We start from the raw sequence: 18,382 nt of genomic DNA on the forward strand, positions 1-18,382 counted from the left end.
TTGCAGATGTTGCGGAACACAAAAAAAACGCGTATCGAATGACGACAGGCACAAGCCGTACGCCGAAAACGGGTGGCCGTGCCGAAATGGCCGACCCAATACTAGTACGATGCGCTTGTTTCTGGTGTTGCTGCTGCTCCAATTGCTGCGATTAGTCTGTGCGACAGATGGAGAGACGCCGGTGAATACCACATGAGTGCTTCAATTGTTACGGGGTTACGAATCACTATTGCACTACTTGGCCCGCCGAGCACGCGTACGGATGCACACAACTGCTGGCTGGCGTCGGTTGGAATCAATTTCGCTGCGGGAACACAATTTTTGCGCGAAACCCCAAGCTGCTTTCCCTGTGTCAAAACGCAAACAGCATGAGCAAGCTTGCTATATGACACAACGCTGCGTTAAATGACAGACGGCGTGCTATATACACTGCAGAAAACGTTGGGCATGCTTGCTTTTCCGTTTCATTCGCTGCCGCCCTAACTTGCATGATTTTTAACATAACGCACACCAACGTACAACGTCAGATGGCTCGTTCCCCCGGAGCGTAAATTATTTGGCGAGTAATGCAAGGGTTGTCTTGAACGATGCGGTTCTGGCAAATTTCAACATTCACACTTTCTTTTATCGTACATCTACCTCTTTGCTATTGTAATTTCAGCCATGGTTTTATCGTTACTGCTACAATAACGATGAACAGCTAATAAGTCATTCATTGGTCAATTGTTTAATAGATTACCGACACTATGTTAGCAATGGAAAATTACCGCCTTTTGAATTTCCAAAACACGATTCAAGACCGTATTTATAGTCGAAATTGAGGTGTAAGAATCACGCATTTCGTTTTTTTTATTACTTTCAAATGTTAGTTTTTAATTCTTTTTAATAATCTTGTCTCCTTGCATTGATATTATTTGTTTATTATTTCATAAAAACGGTTGGTTTCTTGTATTGTTGTTTAGACCGTTATTTAGATTAGACGGTATTCGGTTAGCTTTGATTAAAAATATGCGAAAATATTAAAAAGAAACTCCTTCCAACAAAGTTTTCAATTCTCAATGGTACCCTGCAAATTACCATGTGCCAATTGAACTATTTTTGATATGGTGCATGCCTTTGTGCAACACGCCACGCGGTTGTATGTGTGTGTTTGGCTTGCCCAGCATAAGCATCCAGCTAGCAGGAGGGAATGGCGAATTGGCGCCAAACTAGTACTGCTATTGTTTGGAATGAGGCTTTAGTACACGAAAATTGATCCTATAATATTGCTTGCTGTGCACAGTTATGCAACGATATGCCCACTATTAGCTCTTTAACACGATTCTCTAGAATACGCTTTAAAATTACTGAATTCAAGTTAAGGCTCTAGCTATGCCTAAGCGTCCTAAATCTTTTGGATTTTTCCACTTCAAGATCAGCGTCATTTTAAGCTAAGCAGATAAATAACTCACCTGCACAAATCAAACTTATATATTTTTAACTAAAAACTCCATATTCACTAAACTTTAACAACATTATAATATTGTTTCACATTCGTTTATTTCATTGACCAAATTGTTTTGTTTGTCAGTCAAACGTCAATATGACTCGGAATGTTCGTAAACCATGATATGCTTCCGACTTCAAAATCGTGTTATACAACGAAAAAACTTAAAAATCGACTATGTCCTTTCATCGTATCGTATACTTATCCTATTATCTTATCTGGACAAATCTTATTCGCTCCAAAGAAAAATAAACAATTCTAAGCCTGGGTGAAACTTAAATGATCAGTAAATAGCGTTTATTGGTGAAGAGTAGTTTAGGTTTTTTATATATATCCAAATAATTGAAAACATTTTCTTATCATGCAAAAAATATTTCACAAGCAACGATTTATTTTCAATTGTCGAAGGACATTTTTAAAGATTTTAATTTAGCTGGTATGAATAATCTTTTAAGTAATGAAACCGAATGTGTGGAACATTCTATATTCATTCAAATTATTGGATATATTCAATAAAATTTATTCAAAAATATTTTTGAATTTAAATAAGTAATTAAATTATCTAAATAGTAGCTGAAGAGTGGACTTGGATCTCTTGTTCCTTTTAATGAATTCAATGGAATAAATTCAAACAGGCGGATCATTAAAATTATTATTAGCCAACGAATTGGTATATAAAATAGTTTCAAATAAACTCGTAAATCATTCAATCCAGCACCTCTTATGTCAAATGTCATATTTTCAAAATAGAATTCATTGCACTACCTGATTCCTATAATAACCTTGTATCACATCAAGCATTTGTCAAACATTCGTCACTGCTACTTATATATGGTGTACATATTCGTTGCAATCTTCGTAAATATTGCGCAAGCTTAAATCTATTTATTTTACCTTGCAGTAATATCAAATTAAACAAAGTTAATTGACTGTCTTTATCATGCCATCCAACGATCTGGAGACCCGTGCATTCGAGCACAGTGAAAATGAACGTATCGTTCACGACTCTTCCGGTGCATCCAACGTACAACTGCAGTCACCAGAGGTTGACGAAGAGCAGGAGGAGCGCTACTGCTGGGTATGTTTCGCGACCGAGGAAGATGATAAAATTGCACCTTGGGTGCAACCATGCAACTGCCGTGGAGCCACGAAATGGGTGCACCAATCGTGTTTGAAGCGCTGGATCGATGAAAAGCAGAAGGGAAACCCGTACAAGAAAATCAATTGCCCGCAGTGCCAGACCAAGTACATCATCATCCTGCCGTCCATGGGAAGCTTCGCATACCTGCTCGAGCGGCTCGATATCATAGCCAATCAGCTGAGTCCGGGTGTTGCTGCGGGTGCCATTGTTTGCTCCATATATTGGTCGGCCATAACGTTCGGTGCCGTGACCGTCATACAAACGACGGGATTAGAAAGAGGTTTGTCGATGATGGAGAACGCTGAACCAATTGTTCTGTTACTATGCTTGCCGACCATTCCGGTTGCCCTTATTATCGGTCGCATGTTTCGATGGGAAGATATCGTGCTTCGTTTTCTGCAAAATCGACAGTTCAGCATTCGCAAATATCCAGTAATTTCATTCATGCTGCCAGTAACGTAAGTATATTTTCTCCCATTCTGACATTTCGTGTTGTAATTGGTTATCACCTTTTTTTGACCTACAGAGATGAACCAAATCCGAGCTATCCGGAACCATTCCCCAACAACACCGCAAGCACCTCGGAACCGCTGTCAGTCATCCGCATCTTCTGTGGGGCTCTTTTGCTTCCCACCGTCTCAACAATTTTTGGCAAAACATTTTTCAAATCGGTAAAGAACGATTTCCATCGCACGTTGCTTGGGGGCTTTGCATTTATCGTTGTTAAGGGGGTGTTGAAAATCTATTTCCACCAAAAGAAACATAATCAAGCCAAACTACGTCGAATTTTGGATTATACGCAAGAAAATATTCGGAAGTATGTCAACAGGAATCACTCACAGGCTGTAAATGAACGTGTGGCTGCTATTCTATCACAGGCAGTACAGCAAGCAGAAGTGTCCAGAGAGGAACGTGACGAGGCGTTCATAAATTTAGCAGCAGTGGGAAATAGCGATGTGTGATATTGTTTAATAGCATTTAACGTATTTTTTTTTGGCAGCAATCCTATTTTTTGTGGACATGAATTACGAACTTGATATATTTTATAACATTATTTTTGAAACAATCACAATTATTGTGAACATGAATTACAAACACGGAATATTTTGTTATATATTATAAACATCGAATTTCGAACTTCCTATTATCTGATGAATAATAAACTATATTAGTTATATTAAAAATTACTACTGTGTAGCAAGTATGTCTAACTTCCGCCTCGCTATGAATTACTGTACGAATTAAATGAATTTTTTTAAATAACTACATACCTTTGTGCATTGATAAATTGTTTTGTTATATGAACAATATGTAAAGTTCTATGAACAATTAGGCCAAAAGATCCTGATCGTTCGAATTTACAATGCTGCATTTCTGGAGGCAATTCTTTCAACTAGATGTAAACATTAACTTTCAAACATGTTATCATTACGAACAACTAACGATCGCTAAGTGGTACGCCAGTGAAATGAGCGTACCGTATAGTATCATGGACACAGGGAAACTAATGAGCTAATATGAGGAAAACACAATCTTCTAATAAACTTTTCATGGTAATTATTATTATTAGGAATTGTATTAAGTTTTTTCTGGACGGAATTTATTAAATTATTCCTTAAAATTAAAGCCTTTTAATTTTGATCTGGTACGACGCATGATTCTGCGTTCTCATCACAACCAGGGAATGGTACATATTGCTCATCAGACACCTTTTCCGGTACACATGCACAAAATTGAGTATTCTGCCCATCGACGCTGTCATCGGGCACAATTTTTCTTGGTCGTCCAACCCACGATCGTTCCTGACCGTTTCCACTGCGATTCGTACACCAGACACGGGTTCCCGTCTCTGGTTTCCATTCTACGTTACAAGACGGGAACTTGGGCACGTCTTTAGACTGTTCCGCTTTAGATGCTCGAGTTAGAACGTGATTGTAGTATGCCGTGGGCTGGCCTTCGTCGTCAAAGTATCGTCCAACAGCTTTACCAACATAATCGTAGGTTTTGTCGTAAAACTCTTTCCATGTAAGCAGCTGCTGCAGTTCAGCATCCGTTAACGAGGAAACATCGCTCAATTCATCGCTGTATTTATCAAACTCTCCTGTTACAAAAGATCTGGACGCATCGTGGCCTAAGTAGAAATGGCAAACATTCATTTAAATTCGCATAATTAACGGGTTTGCCAGTGCTTGGCTGTTGTCTTTAAAATATTTACCAATGAACATGTGGTAGGCCTGACCAAGGCCGTAATGTTTGAGACCTTTTGTGACATCGTAAACGTGCCCCAAAATTACAAGGTACAGATATTCGCTTTCTTTCCCGTTATATTGTAACAGGTCAGTGTCTGTAAATATCTGCTCCACATCCTGTACGACTTGGGAGCTTTGTGCACCGGTGACGTGTTCGAGAATTTGTTTTCGTTTGAATGCTAACAAGTAGAAAAGCACGATCCCCACGGTTGCCACCGCCGCGTGTCGCAACAAGGATCCCATTTTGAAACTCATAAAAAGCGAAGCTTTTTTATCAACAATAACTACATGTAGTTGTATTCGGTTGATTGTAGGAATTTATCACACTTACGGAATACTATCGGGTCTCATTTTGTTTGTTTGTTTGTCATGGACTTTACTGTCAAACAGCAGATATAGAAATATGATGCGCATTCACAGCTGACCTCTGAAACGTAGAAACATAATCATTTATTTTGAAACATACTTTTTGATAAATTTTTATTTTTTTTTGCAAGCCTGCCACATTGAACAGGTGGTAGATTTACAATTACCGCATCGTACACTGTTTGTTCATATTTTATACAAAACTTGTTCATTACTAAAAAAGCTCATAATGTTAATACAATTCTTCAAACCAGTGAGGAATTTTCGACCTTTATGGCGACTAGCCATTTGATGTAACAGCGCAGGGTAAGCAAAATTATTTCCATGAAAATTTAACCATTTATTTCATATAACATGTACATATGATCAGTTCAATTAAATTCTATTTCATCGGGCTTGCATCCAGCCTGCTAAAGCTCTTATTACATGAGACAAATCTTGAGAAAGATGATGAAAAAAAATATCATAAACCTTTTTTAGAATCCCGAACAACTTTACCAGGATTGATAAAAGAACCATAGCCAACGGCTTCGTGATGTTGCATAGCAAACATTCAAGTGTCTGTCAATGTAAAAATCGGTAGAAAAGTCAAACCATATTCGTCAAATTACTTATTGTCAAAATGCACTGTATTGTATTGTACTTTGCCCGCATGTACATTACTTTATCAGCCATAGTTTGATGGAGAGTGCACTTTCCACAAAATTATAACAACACGTTTACATTCATTTTACTTCATTGTATTAATAGAATGCACATTAGGTACATCAAATATATGTGCTCTTACTCTTTTAGCTACGAAACGATTGCATGATTGATCACTTTTAAACCTACCAGTGCTTGACCAAGAGTGATAGAATACTGTTCCTTAAAATCTGTAAAACATGGCATCGCAGGAAAAATCGCTTGCGGTAAAACCAGGATCATCACGCGGAGTCTCACGAGTGCTAGCAAAACTGGAAGCCTCCATCGAATCAAAGAACTTTTATGAAGCCCATCAGATGTACCGGACACTATACTTTCGGTACCTGACTCAGGGCAAATACCTCGACCTGCTAGAGCTGCTATACAGCGGTTCACTAGCAATGCTGGAGAACGAGCAGTACAGCATTGGGGCTGACTTAGTATTGTTGCTAATACAAACACTAGAAGCCACTGTCAACGATATTAAAGCGCCGGAACATTGGATAAGCCGGTTGGCTTGGTTGATCGGCATTATCAAGCCCAACATCGTTGAACGCGAGACCGTGCTGGTGAGTCAGAAAGTCGTGCTACATGCTTAATGCACACGCATCTTGCACACGTTTTAGAACTGAACCATAACCACAGAAACGTTACCGTACCCACAGGAAAAGGCGATAAAATGGAGTGGCACCACCGTAATGTCACCGATGGGACATCCACTGATGCACAAGCTGATCGCCCAGATAATGCACCAGGAAAACAATCTTCCCCTGGCACGGTACCATTTTTCGCTGTCGAAAGATGGCGAAAATTGTGCCCTCCTTACGCTCCAGCTCAGTCAGCAGAAGGGATTTGCGAGCGAAGTGGACTTGTTCCTGGCCCAAATCGTGCTGCAGCAGCTCTGCCTGAAGGAGACGGCCGCCGCCGCCGACACGTTTGCCGTCTACGTGCGTTCGCACCCGGGAATCGCTTGCTCGGAACTGCCGTTCCCGATGCCGCTGCTCAACTTTCTCTTCTTTCTGCTACAGCTGATCGAGATGAATAATCGCAAGTACGCCATCTTTCGGACGCTCGTCGATCTATACAAGCCGTCACTCGATCGGGATCCGTCCTTTGCGAAGTATCTGCATAAGATAGGTGTGACATTTTTCGACGGCGGCCAGCAGGAGCAGCCACGCGGTTTCGCGTTTAGCGATTTGATTCAGCAGTTCTTTAACGACCTAGATGTCGAGGATTTGGAGGAGGGTAACAGTGTGCATGGTTCCGATGTAGACTAGTGACCAGATTTATTGGTTATTGACGCGAACGCATTGTATCGCAATGAACATAAATATATAAAATAAAACTATTCGATATTTAACAAACAGGTAGCTCACGCACTGCATGTAGAAAGACCAAGTGGAGAGTGGCGTGAATCACTAGCAAAAGGAATGAACGTTGAGGGTGGATAGAAAGGGGTTGATAGAAGAGTAAAACACGATGGCAGGCTGCTCCATACGATTCAAGCAAGTGAAGTTATTTCATATCGCTACCAATTAAAGCAATGGGCTGTAAAGTACGAAGTTGCACTTGGTGTGTTTAAGCTAGCATAAAATGGTAACTAATCTCTCCACGATGTCGGCCGTTCAAGGAATAAATCTTAAATCTTATACCTAGCTGAAAAAAAAACTTTCCAACAGTGTATGTATGAGTGTAAAAAAACTTGAAATACAATTATTAACATTTGTTTCGAAAAATATGAGATGGTTCGACTGAGGAAAAGGTAAAGCGACACGTAAGCATGAAGCAAGTTTTCTGCTCCTCGGTTATTATCTAGATTTATTCATTTTTATCCAATCAAGGCGCACCAGTAATCAGCCATTACGTAGCAGTCATCAGTGAAAGAGAAACCGACAATCTGAACAGGTGCTGATTAATGCAATTAAAGGGGTTGTTTTATTTAAGCGTACATATAGCTTTCCACAGCTACCGTTCCATGCCGGTACAGCTGACTGAGGTGGAGCAAATGAGTAATGGCGTCGGACACGTTTGACCGCGTTAGCCGTTTGAAGCGGGGAATTAAAGCACACAGACACACGCTACATGTATATTTTTCAATGTTCAAAGGTTGTTCGATGCGTTGCCGGTTACCAGGACCATCCTTACTTGGTCGGAACGTAGGTGGCGACTAAAGCGGATCGTGGTGATAGCGGAATTGCTTCAACCGGCACCTTACTCCTACGGAAAACGGATATCATCAGTAAATTTTGTGTACTTGAGTAAGTTAAAACCCAGCCGATACTTACTTGACACCCACGTTCGGGACAGCATAGTTTTGGCTCGTCAGAACCACCGTCAGCTCGTTCCCAATGCCATCAATGCCTCGGAAATCAACGGTCCTCTGTTCGTCCTGTTCGAGATTCAGCACGACGAAATACCCAGGGTTACCGGACTTTAGCCTGCGGGAAGAAACAGTTACAGAGGTTAAGTTTTAGCCTCGAATATCCTTGCAGTTTTGCACACTAATGCACGCCCAATGCATTCTTTCCTACACAAGCGATAAAAAACGGCACTTACATGTAGCTGAGTGGCGATGATGTTAGCGTAAGAAAATGGGGTTATGAGGCAGCGTTTATCAAAGAGAATGTGTGTTAGTATGTTGTTAGTAGCACACCACCAAAATGCTGGAGAGGTGCATCCCAGCAGGCGAATGGATCCTTACCGTGTGTACGCAATCGAGGAAACGTTTGCGTCATTGTACACGTTGAACAGACCGTGCTGGAAGGATGGCGAACTGCGGAACCGTTCCAGTGCTTCAACGCTCTCATGCGTCACACCACCCTTCGTCAACACGTCCAACGGGAACACAGGAACACCCGGCAAAAGGAAGTGAAACACGGTGTACTCCGACGCAGGCACGTGTTCCAATGAAGCGCGATCGTAACGCAGCTGCAACCAGGGCTTCACAAAAGCACCCAACGCCCGGTACTCGTTGATTGTTAGATACGCATTCGCGATGTCATGACGCAACTTTCGGGCAACATCCGGACCGGTTCCTTCACGCAGATCGAACTCGATATTACCGTAGAGTGGCGCATCAATCGGCAACGTGCCGTTAACGGCAAACACCTCCGGACGCAGGATGTCCTCGGTGACCGAGAGGAATCCTTCACCGGCCGTTTGTTCGTGCACGAGCTCGGTTAGCTCCCGGAACAGCTCACCTAACCCTTCCCGGTACGTCGTCTCACGGTGCGTCCAGAAACCGTAATCGGTGTGGGTCAAGGACTTATCCGCATCCTCGAGAGCGAGCGGTGATTCATTTCCACCGTCGGGGTTGATAAGCAGATGTTTGGCGTTGGCCAACCGTATACCCCGGACACCTAGGTCGAGCAGAGCGCGCAGGGTTCCTTTCAGCTTGTCACGTGCCGCCGGTGCGCTCATCTGCAGATCGTACCGTTCGGGGCCAAACTGTGACAGCACGTACTGGCCATTGGAGGCGTTTTTCCACGCGCTACCTTCTTCAGCGATCGACAGCCAGTTTGGTGGCGTTAGGCCAATATCTCTCCACACGAAAGCGGCGTGAGCCGCACTATCTGGCTTCTGCAGTGCCTCCAGGAAGAGTGAGTCGTTCTTTGTGACGAAATTGGGCGTAATGTCGACCACCAACTTGATGTTTTTCGAGCTGCAAAGACACACGGGACACTGTTAGCGTGGTTTCTCGCAACGGAGCGGTCTTGATTGTCCCCATTAACGCGCAATTTCAAGCCCTCCCGAACGTGTGTGGCAGCGTCATAAGTGACAGCGGCGACTTCAAGGTTAAACGAATCAAACCAACGGACTAATTGAACATTTCCGCTCGCAACTCACCGGAAAACGCTAACCATCGGCTTCAACTTGCTCTCGACGGCGGCCGTTTCCACCAAGTACGTCTCATCGGCAGAAAGCTGATAGATGACACCCTTCGCACCGAACCGCTCCACCTCTGCCAGCTGTTCCGTGTACCGCTCACCATCGATCTCGACGAGTGGTCCTTCCTGCCACCAGGACAATGGAACCGGGGCGGCACACTTCGGCGCATCGTAGATGATGTAAAACGAGCCGAGCAACATGGCGGCCCACAATGCCCAGAAAAGGACGAACAGCAGCCAGCGCAACCGGACCCAGAACGGATCGTTGGCGTACTTCATCAGCTCCTCCTTGGTCATGCCGGAAAACGCTTGCTAATGGGAAGATGGCGGATCAAACGCTGGTCTGCTGGTACTCTGGGCGGACTGGTTGCGTTCGGGCGCGCGCTAGCGCTACTTATAAGCCCATTCACCATCACGGCCAGGTGTTAATTGGTTGCGTACTTACCTGACTCTCCATCTGCATGTCAATACAAGCGTCCCCGTTTTGTGCGGGGATAAACTTCACCTCCACCTCCTTTTGGGCGAGTTTGTCCTTCTCGGTGGGTTCGGTTCCGCCCGCCACCCCCTCCACACTGCCCCCGTTCAGCATCCGCTCGTCTTCGCCCTCCTTCGCTCCGGTGCCATTTTCACGTGGCATCTTGAGATTGTCGCTCACGGCTTTAGGTACACCTGCGGAAGGGGAGAGGGGAATGTTAGATGGGTACGCGTTAAATTTAGCGACAAATCGGCGACATGAAAGCTGTGACGACAAACTCGCCAAGGGTCACATGACGCAAGTCCGACAGGGCGTTTGCATCGAGACTCCTGGGAGAGTGATAATCGTTGGTTTCGCCTTATCCTGGCACGGATTCCGGGATGCTGTGGTCCACCGGAACGTCATAAATTGGTCCTTCCAATGGTTCCAGCTTGTCTACATCTACAACCATAGCGCATGCATCAAGCCCACTTACCGTCAAACCCGTTGCTATTAACGTCTGGTTCACAGATTTTTTTGTAGCTCTCCTTGGGCTCACTCTTCGTACGCAGTGCCTCGCTCACGGACTGCAGTCGAACTCCCTTTGATCCGTTGGTTGTGCTCACGTATTCGGCCATGGCGCCGCGTAGACCGCGTTGCTCCCCTTCACCGTGTGTGTGTGAGCGAGTGCGTAGACACCGGGCGCTGGAAACCGGCCGCCAGACAGGGACGGTGCGCGTAGTAATAGAAATAGACACGTTTCGCTCGCTCGTGCCCGTTATTCGTGTCGATGTGTGTGCTTTCTATTCTCGCTCGCTGCGCCGACGCAAGCAAGTCTCGCGTGGCTTGTGATGGAAGGGGTTGGACGCGCGCGGTAGGGTAGATGCACGGGATGACGGGTGCGTATCCCAATACTATTGCAATGGCAGTGCCAGATAAAATGAAGATGTGGATGCGTGACGCTGTTGCTAGGGCTCGTGTGCACTCGCTCGCACTCGTTTGTGGTTTCTTTCCTTCGTGAGGAGGCCGTTATGCTTGGTAACGCATTCCTCATGCGGGTAGAGGCGATGCGATGTAGCTATGTAAAATGGCGTTCACATGGGACGGTATTCGCCGGGGGTTTGTTTGGATTTTTATTTATTTTGTCTCTGAGGAGTTTGGTATTATAAACATTGTATCAGTTGCCCTGGTGTCGACCTACCAAACCAAGAATTGGTATTTAACGTAATAAATTCTTCGCAAAATAGACTACTTAATGTTTAAAATCAATATTTTATGCATAGTAGAGCATATTATACGCAAAACATTTACATGAAAGTTCGAGGTGATTTGTTATTAGCGATCTAAAAGGAATGCACAAGGATTCCACAGCCAAAGCAACGGACAAATTGAAATCCATGGATCGTGTAAACAACGTGCTGAGCTTTGTACTAACGCACTGACGTTTGGCACATCGTCGTGTTGGGTGTGACTGACAACTGTCAACGCCCCTCTTGGCTGTTGGTATGAATCGCAGCATTCTATTTACGTTGTTTTGTTTGTGATTTTTTTGTTTTGCTTTAACATCTCAGCCATTCCTTATCGCCCATTCCAAGCAATAAATAAGCATATAATACGATGGACTACTCCAAGATGTGGCCGATGCTTGTGTTGCTTATCGCGCTCGCAAGTGACTGTAAGTATGAATCACCTCAACCCACGGATGCATCGCGTACGAGTTTGATCCTCGATTACCGCGCCCTTTGTAGGTGCGGCCCACGAGTGCTATGTTTGCTCCAATCAAACCGGAAACACGGAAAAGTGTCTGAATACGGTTAAAATCTGCCAGCAAGGGGAAGACGCCTGTCTGACGGAGATTCGATGGGGTAGCACGCCTTACTTTTCGCTTGGCGCCCAGAAGCAGTTCTATGTATCGAAACGCTGCGCCAAGAAGGAAATATGTCAGCGTATCCGCACCAAACACATGCCGTACTGTACGCATATCTGGTACGAGGACTGGACCTGTTCGGCCTGTTGCCTTGGGGATCGCTGCAACTACTACGTGATAGTAAGTGGTGGCCGCTTTGTTGGCTCGCTTCCGTACACGCCGGGTTGTTAGAGATAATAATTCGTCCGGTTTCGTTCTTCTCTTTTACCTTCAGAGCTCAGCATCTTCGATAACATTATCAGTATTACTGTCGACGGTAGCGATTGTCGGGGTGTTCCTGCGCAGCATCATGTGGAGTTGAAAAGGATCGGCTTGGGTAGAAATCAACAAATGACGTGCCTCTATTAGCCTCGGCTGCTCTCGCCGTAATAGCCTTTTTCAGCGAATCTCTAGAATGTAATAACTCGAATCCGTCCATTTTGTCTCATCTTGTTGTTCAAACGTGAACAGATAATATTCGAAATATATATATACACTTGCACAGATGTGTAATACGAAATAAGTTGTTTGTTTCCTTCGGGTATTGCTTCATTCTGATAACAAATAAACATGTCAACATCTGAGAAAAGGAAATTCTATTAAGCATTCTCATTTACATACAAGTATGGCTGCATACAAGCCTTGCAATGTTTTGATTGTATGCATTTAAAAAACCAGAATGAGCATCACATTTTAGCCCACATATCGAAGCGTTTTCACGCCAGACCCAATGGCGCACATGAAGACCCTTCAGTAGCTTAATGAGGCTCAATGTCTAGACTTGGAACCTAATTATCGTTTTAATAAACATGCCGTCCGGTGTAAGGTAAGTCTGCTGCTTCACTTCTCTTAGTGCTAATAATTAATGACCACACCGAGCGTAATTGAGCACAGACGTGACTTTTAGTGACGGAAAGCCAATTGATGACTCGTTCGAGCAAACGAAACATGGTCAAAACCACGTGATAAACCACGATAAATCGTTCCATTACAAGACCATTACTTTCCCATTAGCATTACAGCGTGCTCTACGCACCACATTTTATCGATTTTCAGCTAACCGCTGCCATGTGTAATGCGAGCTTCCAGCAGTTATTGAAACATTGTATGTCACGGTTCCATAATTAGAGCACGCAGGTTTAGTGTGCTCGCTTAAAATAAAAGACAGCTCCTGGGGGCCGGTGGAAATCGAGTCTGCAAACATATTGAAATAGCTCATGATGGAACGAGTGGAAAACCTTCGTTTGGCGAAGAAAATTTATATATCACATTTTCATAGACGGCTTAGTAATTTTTTCAAAATTAGATCGGCTTACTTATTTTAAAAAAATATTTCTACAGATGCATCCCGTCTCAACACGTGTATCTTATCTCATTGAATGCTTATGTGAGACAGTGTTGCTTCGAGAGTCACGACGACTTCCCCGCTTTTTATGGCGACTTCAGCAGCCGTCTGGTACTTCTCTGACGGGGTCATAAACACTTAACTAAATAACATTAAATAAACAACGACACCGAGGAAGAGCGTCTGTCTTATCTGTGGCTTTTATCGCTACTCTGCGCAAATAAAGGACACAAACCATCCATAAATCATTCCCACAACTATTCCCAATGCAAGGATGTCGTCTCGCAGCATTAAAAGAGACTAAATTGGCCACAAAAACCAGATTCGGCGCATGTCGAGCCCACGGTTTTCGGTTCCACGATGTTATCGACGAGCGAGAGTTTTTTTTTTTGCGGTAGCTCAGCTATTTGGGGGAGTCATCAATCTTTCGACCAGCGTGCCCTACGCACTCGGAACAGGATTGCCGCCAAAACCGCAGAATGTCGTCTGGCGTTGTTGTTGAAGGTGGTGTTTCTTTATTTTTTTTTTGACACCCGCTCACGACAAATCGAACGGCCCGCACCGGAATGGTGTATTTCGTTCTTCGTGACCTAGGTTAGTTTATGAATAATATATGCTAAAGTAGATTACCTTGCCTTGTGGATGAACGCGACCAGGGGGGGCATGTAAATGAGCGCGCGTGATCGTGAGGATCGTGCTGCTGGCAAGCGGGTTGATATTTTAGCGCAGAATGCAAGAGTAGAGCAGTAGAGTGGAGCATGCAGAGCTGGCTAGCTAATGCCCCCGGATGCAACGTGCCTGAGATCATCGTCCCAGAGTGCCACCATTTTTTTTACATCTCTCTCTCTCACTCTCTCGAGCACACGTGTGTGCCAAAGAACCCTCACAAGTGTTAATGAGTGGAGTTTTCTGGTGGGTTTTAAACAAAAAAAACCGTAAAGGTGCCGGAGATCGATCGAGATAAGATGGAGTACATGGTAGAAATAGTCATCACATCGCGTGCATTCACTGCTAGACGAGACACCCAATGTTCGAGGCATACGAGAGATTGTGTATTTGTCTCTAGGAATTGTGTGAGGGGGTTAAAAAATCCATACATCATAAAGCAACAGTACAACAACGCAGTAAGCATTTTTTCGCAGACGATCGTGAAGCCACTCCTAGAGCGTATCCTGCTGTCATCCTTGTCATCGGATGGTTAGACGTCTAGTCCTTGATAAACAGTGGCAACACAACGAGTGGTGGAACGTAGACCGGGTTCTCAGCATACAACGTCCAGGTGCGCTTAAGGCAGTCGATGATACCGACACAGATCGTCTTGACGAGTTGCTCTGGACCCCGGTCTCGGAACACCTTATGCTCAGCAGCGGAGGTATCGCTCAACATGGCCACTACGTCCGCGATCGTCTTCGGTGGTGGATAGTTGGCGAACGTCTTCATTCGCTCCACGCTCGAGTCAATCATCAAACCGGTGATCTCCGGCACCGGAAGACGCTGGTAGCTGTTCACGTGGATGATGCTCTCACCTGGGCTAGCGGTCAGGATGTTGAGCTGTGATTCGTCCCCGTTCATGGCTGGACCCATCTCAGCGTTGTGGAACAATCTGTCACCTTCCTGCCTGTATTAAAGGATCATGGTTGATTTGCTCGGTTAGTCTACAGCTTACGCCTCTGTAGACCGTACTCTACTCACTTCATGAAGGTCATGTTAATGGAACACCCATCAGCAGCGCCAGCACCGTGATCACGCAGGATCTCCTGAGCTTGGTCGAAATTCTCCGCCGCCAAAAGCGCTCGTGTGATGAAGTGACGTGCTGCGAAGTACAGGTAGAACTGAGAACGTACCGTTCAGGAGCCTCCACGTGGAGTTACTTACGTGTCTTGCCACCGATCAGCGTCTTGGCGCTCAGCGTGTTGATCGAGAAGACGAGTCCGTGCTGGTTGCAGTTCATCGTGTACCCGGGCAGGTGTCCGGCGTAACATAGCGAGGTGAAGCGTTCCTCTACCACGTTGTACTTGCCCTGGGGCGTCTCCGAGATGATGTGCGCTGACACGAAGTAGAAGTGGTTCATCACCTCGGCCAGTGCGTCCTCTGTGTGTCCCAGTACGACCTGTCGAGGGAAGGCAACAACAAATACGCCTTATAGGAATGTGAACCCTTTCCGCCGGACATTGACCCTGGATACTCACGCAGTCTGGTTCGTTAACGCAGATTGTGGAACATCCCACCGGTTGGTTGTGACCTTGCTGCCCCAAGGATATGATGTCATCCATGTGCAGCAGGAACAGCTGGAAACAGGTACGTCAATTAGCACTAAAAACTCGGCCATATTGTTACCAGATTAGTCATTAAAATCTGCCACACGTTAGCGGTTTATGAGGGATGTTAACATGAAAGGTATTTGTCTTGTACAAATAATGTACCTTTGGTTTTTTTTTCTGCTTGATCCTCGATAAGGGTTATATGTCACCAGCGTAAATAAGCTTACGCTAATAAGATTAGTTTGCAGTTATGCGAAAATGCGCCTAATCAGATTACTGTTTGCGATAACCTTTTTATTTTTACATGACATAACTCAACCTCTTTGTTACATCCCTTTTTATGATCCAACCAATCTCGCCGACAAAGATGTTGCACTTGTTGCTGTTAATTACCTTGTAAAACTCCACTTTTGCACCGTCAGCGATGCCTTGGAGCTCCCGAATGTACTGCGGGAACGACGCGTTCACGTTTTCGTACGTGTCGATGTAGATCTTCCCTGATAAGGGCAATAATGGAATCAACTCAGTTCGCTTTACTTCGGTGCATGCTTTGGGGCTGGGAGAGGTGCTTTACTTACGGCCTTTTTCGGTGTTGAAAAGAGGAATGTACGTGTCGTTAAGTGGTCCCGAGCGCTTCAGAAAGTCATGGATCATGGTCGCGAAGGTAGTACCCTAAAACCCGGAGGAGAAAATACGTTACGCTTGGGCTCAGGTTACATTCTTCGCATATTTTCGCGCTCGAATAATTGTTCCCAAAAAAAATCGATGCTATGTTATTGGTGAGGACCCAGCATGGAGTACACTTCTCTGGCTTCACAGCTCAGTGCGTTAGGTGCCCCAACGTCTCAATCGAAATGACGCTAGTTTGAAAGCTAAAAAGAGATCACATTTTCACGCGCCAAACTCTGCGATCGTTCTAACACGTCTGCTCGATCTTCAGACATCAGACCATCAAACAAGCAGAAAAAAATGCTTCTGATCGATCCAATCATGCTGGATATAGATGTCAACCATGTTTGAAGTAGCCATCATTCCCCCCACTCTAAGAACAGCTCAGTTTGTGGAACATCGCGCGCAAAATGGCCATCTGCCCCCGATCTGATCGGTTCCATCACAAGGACAAAAAGAAGGGGCCCTCATTCTACAGCCATGGCCGTTTAGATGGTGGGGGATTAAGAACGCCAACAAAATCGCCATATCTCGCACCCTACACGCGTCAAGATAACGTCGGAAAAGCCCTCCAAAAACTCCCCCCTCCCCCCGTAGTAGAGGGCCTTATCTTGTCTGTTAGCGCCTTTTGAGGGCTTCAACTTCTGCCTCCAGCGACGTGGCCTCCAGCACTTACCACGTCGAACCCAACCATGTAGTGCGTCCCGCGGGTGTACAACACCGGAATCGCATCCCGGCGCTCCTCGGTGGGCATCTTCGTTCGTGGTTCGGGTTCGGTTCGCTGCGCTCGGGCCGGCTTCGGGATGGGCTCCATCTAGAGGCAGAGATATTGCTGCTGGGTGGATTGATGGCGCCGGAAAATGGTGGATCGATGTTATCGCACCGGAACTGCTGCAGAAGCCGGGCCGGCGTCGGGTTTTTGAGGGCAACAATCGAGCAAACAAACAAAAAACACACACGAAACAAAAACCCTCACACACCACCACCACACAACCAAGAAGCGCTCACAACCGAAGAACCAACTGTGCACACACGAAAGACCAAAGCAAATGGCCGGGCCCGTGGGGACAAAAATGGCTAGAATTCCGTATTCCGCGTGCGGCACTCCGCGAACGGCAAATGGTGGTCTAGTTATGCTTCCGTCCTGTTTATAAATATTCTACTCGAACCCCCGCCCCCCGGCCGGTGCCATACCGCCACTTGGGTCAGCCTCGCCAAACCAACCGTCGTCTATCGCACGCGCGCGCTCGCGCACACACACGCGCACCTTGCCTGTGGTTTTGTTCGCCTGGTGTTGGTGCGATTAGCGCGAAAGAAGCGCCTTCTCGCTTGGTGGGCTCCCACCCCCCTTGGTGGTTGGGCTCTGGGACTGGGGGGGTCGTCAGAATGGGCCCCGTTTGGCTAAATTAGTCACCTAACTGCTGGTAAGTGGGGTGGGGTGGTAGGGAGTCACAACACGAACCGAGAAAATGCATTCGTTCTTCAGCCGCGTCACGGAGAAGGACCTCACAAGGTGGGTGAAGGTGGGGTGAGGGGGCAGGTGGGTTAAGCCTATTTGATGCCACGGTGCGGGAGGGTTGGCTGGCTTGGAGAAGTAGAAGAAGGGGAGGTCAGTTTGCGTGCCGTGGTCCGTTCGCTTCCCTGACCTTACATAATAGTGAAATAAAAAAAAAAAGCATAAAAAAGGGGGGAAAATCCAAACCCACCCCACCAGCATAAACCCCGAGAAGCATAGCACAAGATTAAGACCGCCCGCGTGACCGTTCAGGATGGTAGAGGTATGCAAATGACCCCCCGCCTCCCTCCCTCTCAAGCCACCCCCTCCACCAAGAGACCAATTAAAAGCCCTCGCCTAAGCCGAAGATTATCGATCCCTCTTTGAGGCAGGTCGATAGGTGGATAGGGTTGTGAGGGCCAACCGTGACCGTGTCCAA

General features: G+C 45.6%; 6 protein-coding genes across 6 annotated transcripts; 3 read left to right on the forward strand and 3 right to left on the reverse strand.

Annotated features, from left to right (window-relative positions):
* Positions 1-2,426: 2,426 nt before the first annotated feature.
* LOC128728950 (E3 ubiquitin-protein ligase MARCHF5) lies at positions 2,427-3,794 on the forward strand. The gene is made up of 2 exons (XM_053822601.1): positions 2,427-3,085; positions 3,154-3,794. The coding sequence occupies exons 1-2, from the start codon at positions 2,427-2,429 to the stop codon at positions 3,587-3,589; spliced, it is 1,095 nt and encodes a 364-aa protein (XP_053678576.1). The 3' UTR covers positions 3,590-3,794.
* A 432-nt stretch (positions 3,795-4,226) lies between these two features.
* LOC128728951 (neuferricin homolog) lies at positions 4,227-5,290 on the reverse strand. The gene is made up of 4 exons (XM_053822602.1): positions 5,257-5,290; positions 5,208-5,213; positions 4,843-5,055; positions 4,227-4,758 (listed from the first exon to the last, which is right to left on the reverse strand). Exons 1-4 carry the CDS (start codon positions 5,288-5,290, stop codon positions 4,259-4,261), a joined length of 753 nt encoding a protein of 250 aa, XP_053678577.1. The 3' UTR covers positions 4,227-4,258.
* Positions 5,291-5,931: 641 nt separating this feature from the next.
* LOC128728724 (Golgi to ER traffic protein 4 homolog) lies at positions 5,932-7,610 on the forward strand. Its single transcript, XM_053822365.1, has 2 exons — positions 5,932-6,495; positions 6,592-7,610. Exons 1-2 carry the CDS (start codon positions 6,127-6,129, stop codon positions 7,201-7,203), a joined length of 981 nt encoding a protein of 326 aa, XP_053678340.1. The 5' UTR covers positions 5,932-6,126; the 3' UTR covers positions 7,204-7,610.
* Positions 7,611-7,839: 229 nt separating this feature from the next.
* LOC128728550 (neutral and basic amino acid transport protein rBAT) lies at positions 7,840-10,465 on the reverse strand. Its single transcript, XM_053822177.1, has 5 exons — positions 10,259-10,465; positions 9,773-10,125; positions 8,628-9,587; positions 8,212-8,364; positions 7,840-8,143 (listed from the first exon to the last, which is right to left on the reverse strand). The coding sequence occupies exons 1-5, from the start codon at positions 10,448-10,450 to the stop codon at positions 8,068-8,070; spliced, it is 1,734 nt and encodes a 577-aa protein (XP_053678152.1). The 5' UTR covers positions 10,451-10,465; the 3' UTR covers positions 7,840-8,067.
* Positions 10,466-11,833: 1,368 nt separating this feature from the next.
* Positions 11,834-12,663, forward strand: LOC128729067 (uncharacterized). Its single transcript, XM_053822718.1, has 3 exons — positions 11,834-11,942; positions 12,016-12,314; positions 12,409-12,663. The coding sequence occupies exons 1-3, from the start codon at positions 11,885-11,887 to the stop codon at positions 12,493-12,495; spliced, it is 444 nt and encodes a 147-aa protein (XP_053678693.1). The 5' UTR covers positions 11,834-11,884; the 3' UTR covers positions 12,496-12,663.
* Positions 12,664-14,556: 1,893 nt separating this feature from the next.
* On the reverse strand, positions 14,557-17,420 carry LOC128729230 (uncharacterized). The gene is made up of 7 exons (XM_053822886.1): positions 17,125-17,420; positions 16,358-16,451; positions 16,173-16,276; positions 15,708-15,806; positions 15,394-15,628; positions 15,211-15,331; positions 14,557-15,136 (listed from the first exon to the last, which is right to left on the reverse strand). Exons 1-7 carry the CDS (start codon positions 17,260-17,262, stop codon positions 14,725-14,727), a joined length of 1,203 nt encoding a protein of 400 aa, XP_053678861.1. The 5' UTR covers positions 17,263-17,420; the 3' UTR covers positions 14,557-14,724.
* Between the last annotated feature and the right edge of the window lie 962 nt (positions 17,421-18,382).

This window comes from Anopheles nili, chromosome X (assembly GCF_943737925.1).
Source record: "Anopheles nili chromosome X, idAnoNiliSN_F5_01, whole genome shotgun sequence".
Classification (NCBI taxonomy): Eukaryota; Metazoa; Arthropoda; class Insecta; order Diptera; family Culicidae; genus Anopheles; species Anopheles nili.